We start from the raw sequence: 9,229 nt of genomic DNA, 5'->3' as shown, positions 1-9,229 counted from the left end.
GGGAATGGAGCCCATTGATCGGAACGGAGAGCCCAGAACGCCGTCCCCCACCACCCCCAGTTTCCCGTGGGCGCATGCCTGTGACGCTGGCTCGGGGACGTGGGCTCGCAGATGTGGGCTCGCAGCTGGGATCAGACCCCAGGAGGGGAGGACCGGGGCGTCGGGGCGATTTGCTGGAGGTGGGCTGGGCTTGTGGAGACTCAGGGACTAACAAAACCACAGAGCGGAGGCCTCTGGGAGTGAGGGTCCCCTGGAGGCCGGGGTCTGTGCCCCGTGGGGCCACCCCCCACACTCAAATCACTATCTTATTGTGGCCTAACACAGACCGCCTAAAGTGCATGTAGTCCGCGGGTGCCAGGCCTGTTCCCCTGACGTGCCGCGGAGTCGCTGGTCACTCTGGTCTGGAATTAGAGACTCCCTGGCCTGTGCTCCCCAAGGCGGCCCCACCTGCCCTCCTAAGGGAGGTTAATGGTTAACAACCCTCAAGGACAGCACTTTCTTATCTCAGGACTTCCGAAACCTCCGTTCTGTTCATCCCTGCGCCAACCAGGAGACAGAGCCTGGTGTGCAAGCTCTCGTCCTCCCGACCGGGACACTGAGGCACAGAGCGCTAGAGCCAGTGGCCTGGACCCGTGCAGTAGGCAAGCGGCCACATGAGGGTATGAACCCAAAGTCAGCATACCTGACCACCATGACACAGATGAACATGGTATACAGATGGTGCTCAACAGATGCAGCGTTGGTTAAATCTGCCGTCCCTGCAGAGCCACTTCCTCCAAAGACAGGGCTGCCTCCCCTCCCCCCCATCCCCAGACTGGAAAGGGGTGCTTACTAAGTGCTCTATGGTCACTTGAACGAAGCAGGTTGGGGGGACCCTGCCAGGAGGGGAGGGGGCAGGCCTTGTCACTGTGCATCAGACCAAGGGGGGGATAAAGAGTAGACATGGAGCACCTGTTGTATGCCAGGCTTGGGGACAGCAGGGCTGGTGTCCTCACCCCTGCAGAGTATGGGATTCGCTGTCTGCGGCCACGTGGGACAAAGGGGACCCCCACGGTGGCCCCAGCTCTGGGCAGCCCTGGGGGCCCCCACCCGCCCAGCCTGCGGGAGCATCCGTTGCTCCTTCCCCCAACCTTGCCCGAGCCGGGAGAACGTTGCTTCTTGCGACAGGGGCTCGCAGGCTGTTGGAGCTGGAGCATCCTGGGAGAGGCAGGAAGCGGAACAGGGGTCATGGGGTGGGGGCTATGCCCTGGGGACCCCAGTCTCAGTCCAGCTGTTCCACTGAGTTCCTCTGCTGCTCCAGGCAGGAGCGCCCTAGCCTGCAGGCCTGGGCTGGAATCCAGGACCGCTGGCTGGCCGTGCTGGGGTGGAAAGGGGGTTCAGCAGCACTCAGGGAGTTGGGGACTGGGGGCTGCTTCCCAGAATCTCTGGCCCCACTGAGAGTGAGCTCTACCTGAGCTACAGCCGGAGAGGCTGGAGGGCCCGGCCCTGATCAGGAGGGGCTGCAGACCCCACCCTGCTGTGAACCATGGGGCCTGGAGCCGGCCCCAGATCTCCTGGGGGTCACTGGATGGGAACTCATTGGGGAGGCCCTCGCTCTGCCTCATCTCAGATGAGAGCCCAGCAGCCTTGCCGCCCCTGTGGAATGTCAGGACCTTGCACAGTGCCCTGGGTAAACTGAGGCACATGGGGGGCCCCAGCCAAGGACTTTTGGGCCTAGGGTGCCAGATTTAGTAAACACACAGGACACCTAGTTCCACGTGAATGTCAGGCGAACAGGGACTAACTACAGACAAGTGTGTCCTGTGCAATATTTGGGAGCTAATTATACTAAAAACAATGTTTATCTGACCCTCCCATTTACTCGTGCAGCCCTCGCTGAGACCCCGCTGGGCCCCTCGCACACCCTTCAGACGCCCCTTGCGCTCCTCCTCTCACCCTCCTCTTCCCGTCACTCACCTCCCAGGGTGGGGGAGAGGAAGTGGGGACACCTGGCCCCACTGTGGGGCCCCTGTAACGGCCTCCAGGAGTGGGGCTATAAGAGGGACGGGTGGGCACGGGGGGGCAGACATGCCAGAGCCCTGGCCCCGTCATGACCCCAAGCCACAGCTCCTCCAGCCCTACCCTTGTCCCCCTGCTGCTGGCCGCACTGCTGGGTGGTGAGTGGGGCCATGGGTCTGTCTGTCTTTCCCTCCCCGCCTGCCCAGACCCTCGGGGCCCCTCGCCCTTGTCGGGAGGTAGCAGCTGGATGAGGGGGCCCGTCTCCAGAGGAGGACGCCGGCTCTGAGTGCTGAGGCCGCCCAGGGAGCCCGGAGCTGGGCTGAACCAGAGGTCACACCCTGGGAACTCCGAAGACGTCGGGTCTCAGTCCAGCTGTGCCGGGTCGAGGTGCGGGTGGTGGCAGGTCCCCTCTGCCATCTGGGCCTCAGTTCCCTCACCGGGGCCACAGGCCCATGAGGAGCCCCCACCCTGCTGTCCTGTCGGAGGACACCTGCCCCACAGGGCCCCTCCATGGCCCTCACCGCTCCACCCCCTCCCGGTGTCCTCAGGCTCAGCCCTGGCCTCGGAGATTGTGGGGGGCCGCGCGGCCCGGCCCCACGCATGGCCCTTCATGGTGTCCCTACAGCGGCGTGGAGGCCACTTCTGCGGGGCTACCCTCATCGCCCCCAACTTCGTCATGTCGGCTGCCCACTGTGTGGACGGTCTGTGAGTACCCCCGTCCTGCCTTCCCTCCTTGGAGCCCCGTTCCCACATCTATGTGCGGGGAGAGAGGGAGACCGGGAGCCTGCGGTCCCCCCGGGGGTCTGCCCCGAGCCTGCCCCGCGCCAGCCCCGCACCCCATGAGCGCCCCTTCCCTGTGCTCAGATGGGACACATCCGAGCTCTGGGGGCTCCCCACCACCGGGGCCGCCTCCAGTCACCTCCTGTCTCTCCCTTGCTTGAGGGACTTCCGGTCGGTGGTGGTGGTGCTGGGGGCACATGACCTGGGGCAGCGAGAGCCCACGACGCAATTGTTTGCCATCCGGCGGGTCTTTGAAAGCGGCTTCGACCCGCAGAGGCTGCTGAACGACATCGTGATCCTCCAGGTGGGAAGCCAGGGAGGGTGGGGAGGGGACGCCCAGGGCAGGACTCCTGGGGAGGGGGCTGGAGACTGCTGGACGTGATTGGGGCCCCGGCTCTAAGTGGGTACATCACCCCATTGTGCCTCATTCCCCACCTCTGTAACAGGGTGAAACAAACGCCACCCAGCAGGGCTGTTGAGAAATTAAATGAGATCATAGGGGAAGCTCTGAGCCATTGCCGATCAACAAACTTAATTTATGTGACCTAGCACAGGGACAGCTCCTGTCTTTGTGAAACGGGGCAAAATTCCCCACATTCAGCTGGCAGGAGATTTAAGGAGGAAACCCTCTCTTCCCCGGTGTTTGCAAGTTATAATTATTGTCTGAGAATGTTCTGGAATGCTGTGTTTTATTGAGTACCTACTGTTTACTGCATTCAAGACGTCCAGAGATGCTCTGAGCCACTGTGGTCGCTCCCACTGTAGAGATGGGGAAACTGAGGCCCGGGGAGGGGAGGGCCATGGCCCCCACCCCCTGGGACGCTCTGACCTGCCGTCCGGCCCACTGCAGCTCAACGGGTCGGCCACCATCAACAGGAACGTGCAGTTGGCCAGGCTGCCTGCCCAGAATCAAGGCGTGGGCAGTGGGGTTCCATGCCTGGCCATGGGCTGGGGCCAGCTGGGCACGGCCCGGCCATTGGCCAGGGTCCTGCAGGAGCTCAATGTGACCGTGGTGACCACATTCTGTCGCCGTACGAACGTGTGCACACTGGTGCCTCGCCGGCAGGCCGGCATCTGCTTTGTGCGTACCGCCAGCCCCTCCCCCTGCGTCCCCACCCCGCTCCCGCCCTGGACACCCCCCACCCCATCCGTCTCTGTGGGAGGGCTCCGGCGGGGCTGGCCCGAGCCCCAGACGCCGGTCCTCAGCCCTGTCTGTCTCCGCAGGGGGACTCGGGCGGGCCCCTGGTTTGCAACGGGCTCGTCCAGGGCATCGACTCCTTCATCCGAGGGGGCTGCGGCTCCGGGCTCTACCCAGACGCCTTCGCTCCCGTTGCCCAGTTTGCAGACTGGATAAACTCCATCATCCGTCGCCGGGACGACCGGCCGCCCGTCCACCCACGGGACCCGGCCAGCAGGACCATCTAGAAGGGCTGCCCCAGGCCAGGCCCTGCCCGCACGGCCCCCTTTGCATCACACACAATAAAAACCCCGTTTTGTACGAACGTGTCCGGGTGTTGGTGGCTGTGCCGCTGGGTCTAGCTGGGTCTCTAGCTTCTGGGAAATCTCTCGAGTGTGCTGTCACCAACTAGCGGCGAACTCAGGGCTTCAGGGTAGGAAGCTCCTTCCCGACCCTCACGGAAGGAGCCCAGTTGCCATTTCGGGTTCCCAGGCTCAGCCGGTGGAATTGGTGCTGCGGGGGTGATGGCGCCCGGCGGGAGCTCCCTGAGGGTCGCGGGGTGCAGGACCTGCCTGTGTTCACTCAGCGGGCCCTCTCTCTGGCCCTTGAGGCAGGTCCTACTCACGCCCCATTTTACAGATGAGGGGCTAGGGGTCCAGACAGGTGCGAGGCCGCGCTGCCCAGGAGCCTAGGTTTGAGTCCCAGCCCTGTGACTTTGGGCAACTGGCTCTCTTTCCCTGAGGCTCAGTTTCCCTGTAGGAAGGAGGGAGATAAGTGGTCCAGGCCCCAGACCGGCCTCAGCCCCACCCAACCCTCCGACCTCCACTCTTGCTGGGGGTCACCAGCCTGGGCTCTCCTTATTCCGGGCTTTGGTGCTCCCTCCGCCCGCCCAGGGCTGTTCCCCGCAGCTCCCCTCACCACACCTCCTCCCCGGTCCTGTCCGCTACGGTGTCTGCCCTCCAATTTGCTCCTCCACCGGAACACTGGAGTATAGCCTAGCGGCCTGTCCATGCCAGCACAGCATCAGGGTGTCTATCCTCTACCTACCTACTTATTTAAGAGACCGAGCACAGGCAGGGGAGGGGGAGCAGCAGGCAGGGGGAGGAGCAGGGAGCCCGATGTGGGGCTGGATCCCTGGACCTACGCAGGGATCATGAGCTGAGCCAGAGACAGATGCTTAACCGACTGGACCACCCCGGGCCAGCTTCTGACGCCGCACCAGCGGTCTCTGCTCGCCAGCACAGCATCTGGGGGCATTCAAGGTCATTTATTGAACTGTCCTCTCTTGCTGAGTCATTCCCAAATTTTGTCGCAATTCGCAACTCTTACATAATCTGGACTCCATATCCTAACGGACTCTTGTTCAGAGTTTCTGATTTTAATAAGTAAACATGTTAGGAACTAACAAATCACACTGGTTGTATTTTTTTCTATTCTTCTGTGTATGAAATAGTCCACTGGGAAGAGGAAAGCAGCAGCCGTGTCTACTGCAGTCTGCCCCACCATAGATTTACAAGACGTTGATCCGTCATCCCCACCTTATAAAGGGCCACGTAACCCACCTTGTGCTCATCAGAGCCTGCCATGCCTTGCTCACAGTGATTGGTTTGGGAGGGGACATGCAATCAAAGCTCAGTGAACCAGACACAGCCTTGAGAAGCTGGTTGGAATGAAGGGGAATTCTGGCAAAGGGCCCATTGAGCCACTGGGCTGAGTCTGGGGCCCCTGGGCCCACAACAGGAGAGCCTGGTGAGGAGAAAAGCCACCAAAGAGGTGAGAAGAAACCAGAAACATAGAAACCTGGTATTATTCAGGTACCTGGATCAAGCCACACCTGAAGGTAGACCCTGAAATTTCCATTTAAACTTCCTTGAAGACTCCACCGAGTTCAACCTGATTGTTCTATTTCTTTTTTAAAAATTTCTTTAAAAAATTTATTTGTCAGAAAGAGAGAATGTACAAGCTAGGGGAAGGGGTAGAGGGAGACGGAGAAGCAGGCTCCCTGCGTGGGGCTGGATCCCAGGACCCTGGGATCATGAGCTGAGCCGAAGGCAGACGCTTCACCGACTGAGTCACCCAGGCGCCCCATGTTCTTTTAGTTTTCAAAAAGATTGTTGTTTATTTATTTGAAAGAGAGAGAGAGAGAGAGAGAATGAGCAGGGGGAGGGGCAGAGGGAGAAGCAGACTCCCTGCTGAGAAAGAGCCCAATGTGGGGCTCGATAGCAGGACCGCGGGATCATGACCTGAGCCGAAGGCAGCCGCCTCATCTCCCCTTAACTTGTTTTTCCTGTCACTCGTATCCAGCAGGCTTCCCAGCTGCCCCTACGTGCCGCCTTTCTAATACTCGAGTTGTCGGGGTATCAGGCCCAGAACCACCAGGGACAAAGCCATCAGATGACCTCTCCGCCCCCACCCAACCTCCTCTCCCAGTTGGGGAGGAAGAGAAAGAAGGGAGGGGCAGAAAGAGGAAGTTGGTTGTTTGCAGCCGCGGCCTCCAGCTGCTGTTGGGAAACTTTGGGGCTGGGAGGGCACCCTGGGGAGCCTGGGCTAGTGGGCGGGGGACTGGGGGCAGGAGAGGCTGGAGGGTGGGTCCATCCTGCTCTGCTCTCTGCCCGTCCAGAGGGTTTCCTGTCCATGCGAGGGCCAGCCCTGGCCCAGCCCTCCAGCCGCCTGCGTACTCTTGGGGTGGAGCACTGAGGGAGCATAACCCCACTACTGCGCAGGCAGGAACCAGGCCAGGCAGGTGCCACTTTCCCCAACTGGACGGCTGCCCACCCAACAGATGGCTGGGCGGAAGCACCACCCCCAGCCACGGCCCTACAAGTGCCCCCCTCACCAGGCTCCAGCCACACAGTAGCAGCATGGCAGGCCGCTGGATGCGCCTGGTGATTCTGGTCCTCCTGGAAGCCGCCGTCTGTGGTGAGTGGACCTGGATGAGGGGACAGCAGGAGCCACCAGTCTAGAGGACAGTCAGGCAGCCAGCACCGGCCCTGCCCCACTGGCTCCACTAGGTGAACAGAAAGGGGGACAAAGTCCACGTGAATGGAAGGCTCTCAAGTCCAGGAACTTTCAGAACTTGGACTGTAAGGCCCGAGCTGCCCCCACAGAGAGGATGCGTGGCTTCACGGGGCTGCAGAGGACAGGACTGGGGGCCAGCAAAGCCGAGGCCGGCAAGACCACAGCCCCCCTCAGCTCACATCTGCCTTGAGGCTGTTAGGCGCAGTGTGCAGGCCCGGGATTTGCCCCCGACCCCACCACTCCCTATCATTATGTCCGCTGGCTGTGCCCCTTGTCCCCAGCGCAGTTTGCAGCTCTGGTGGGCAGAATCCCAGGCGTGGGCTGCAGCGGGGCCGGGGGTGGGGGCGTGGGGGGTTGGAGGGAGGTGTGCGGGCTCCGTGCGGGTCAGCCCTGAAGCGCTCAGGCCCACCTGCCCACCCCCAGCGGCGCAGCCTCGCGGGCGGATCCTGGGCGGCAGCGAGGCCGCGTCCCACGCGCGGCCCTACATGGCGTCGGTGCAGGTGAACGGCAGGCACTTATGCGGCGGCTTCCTGGTGTCTGAGCAGTGGGTCCTGAGCGCGGCACACTGCCTGGAGGAGGCGTGAGTGGCCTGAGGCGGAGCAAAGAGCGCGGGAGGGGGTTGGGGCGGGGTGGGGACGTGGGTCTGAGGTGGACCCCACTCCCAGGGCCAACCGGAAGGTGCAGGTGCTCCTGGGCGCGCACTCCCTGTCTCAGCCGGAGCCCTCCAAGCGCCGGTACGACGTGCTCCGCGCAGTGCCCCACCCAGGCAGCCGGCCCGACACAATCGACCACGACCTCCTACTGCTGAAGGTCAGCCGAGTCCAGCCGCACCCCCTCCTGCCGCACTCACCCCCGCCCACCTCCCCTGCCCCCCGTCCCCCGTCCCACTAGGCCAGCCGCACCCCCTCCTGCGGGACGGCCCCGCCCGCGCGCCCGCGCCCGCCCCGACGCTCGCTTCCGCCCCGTCCCGTAGCTGTCAGAGAAGGCCCAGCTGGGCCCCGCCGTGCAGCCCCTGCCTTGGCAGCGCGAGGACCGCGACGTGGAGGCCGGCACGCTTTGCGACGTGGCCGGCTGGGGTGTGGTCACCCACGCGGGCCGCCGGCCGGACCGCCTGCAGTACCTGCCCCTGCGGGTGATGGCCCGCGCCACCTGCAACCTGCGCACGTACCACGACGGCGCCATCACCGAGCGCATGATGTGCGGAGAGAGCAACCGCCGCGACACCTGCTCGGTGCGCGGGGGGCGTGGCCACGAGGGAGCGGGGCGTGCGGCGAGGTGGGCCCAGGGGCGGGGCTTGTGGGCGGGCGTGGCCCGAGGCGGGAGCCCGGGCGGGGTGGTCCCCGCCCCCCGGGGGCGGGGCTGGACCGAGGCCAGGACAGGTACGGAGGAGAGGAAGGGCGGGGGGCCGGGGGCGTGCGCGGACGCAGCGCTCACGGCCCGCCCCCACAGGGCGACTCCGGGGGCCCGCTTGTGTGCGGCGGCGTGGCCGAAGCCGTGGTCACTTCGGGCTCGCGAGTGTGCGGCAACCGCAAGAAGCCCGGCATCTACACGCGCTTGGCGAGCTACGCGGACTGGATCGACGGCGTGCTGGCCGAGGGTGCGGCCGCCTGAAGGGTCCCGGGGGGCGGCGGTCACGGGGGCCAGCAATAAAGTCCTGTCCTGCAAGCGCCCGCCTGCCCTGAGCACACGCCGCCGGTGGCGGGGGGAGGGGACCCGGGACCCGAGGGCGGCAAGGGCGCACCTGGCAGAAGGCACCGCTCCACGCTTCGACCGCAGCCGGGCGCCCCGACTCTTCCACGCGCGATCCGGGAGAGGCTCACGTCCCAGGTGCCCCTTCCCCTCCTGCGCATGTCCGGCCTTCCCAAGCGGGCGGGAGGGCCCATTGTGCGCGACGCCCTGCTTTGGGCTGAGCCTTAGGCTCGCAGACCCTCTGAAGTCAGTCGTGTTCTTACGACCCATGTCCCACATGGAGACACTGAGGCTCGAAGGCTTCGAGACTCTCCTGGGGTCCCGGGAAGCTTCCAGGCAAAGCCCGGATTAGGCCGAACCCCTGCACATGCGTTCAGGGTCATCTCCAGCGGCTTCCAGGGTCACAGAATGAGTTAGGTTGACGGGTGTCCTAGAGCAGCCACACTGACTGGCACCCTGGGCCTCAGTTTACCCTTCTGGGCAACAACAGGGAGGTCAGAGGGCAGAACCCAGGCCCTGAGGCCCTTTACTTTCTCCCACCTGGATGAGGAGCCATGGAGACCCAGC

At 63.8% G+C, this 9,229-nt stretch overlaps 1 protein-coding gene across 1 annotated transcript; it reads left to right on the top strand.

Moving 5' to 3' along the window:
* Positions 1-6,516: 6,516 nt before the first annotated feature.
* On the top strand, positions 6,517-8,640 carry LOC111161686 (complement factor D-like). The gene is made up of 5 exons (XM_022525496.1): positions 6,517-6,874; positions 7,397-7,553; positions 7,639-7,783; positions 7,947-8,204; positions 8,423-8,640. Exons 1-5 carry the CDS (start codon positions 6,817-6,819, stop codon positions 8,582-8,584), a joined length of 780 nt encoding a protein of 259 aa, XP_022381204.1. The 5' UTR covers positions 6,517-6,816; the 3' UTR covers positions 8,585-8,640.
* Positions 8,641-9,229: the final 589 nt, after the last annotated feature.

Source organism: Enhydra lutris, unplaced genomic scaffold, assembly GCF_002288905.1.
Source record: "Enhydra lutris kenyoni isolate GAN:26980312 unplaced genomic scaffold, ASM228890v2 scaffoldscaffold86, whole genome shotgun sequence".
In the NCBI taxonomy this organism is placed as follows: Eukaryota; Metazoa; Chordata; class Mammalia; order Carnivora; family Mustelidae; genus Enhydra; species Enhydra lutris.
The sequence above is the reverse complement of the archived record's forward strand: the minus strand, read 5'-3'. Positions and strand labels throughout refer to the sequence as shown.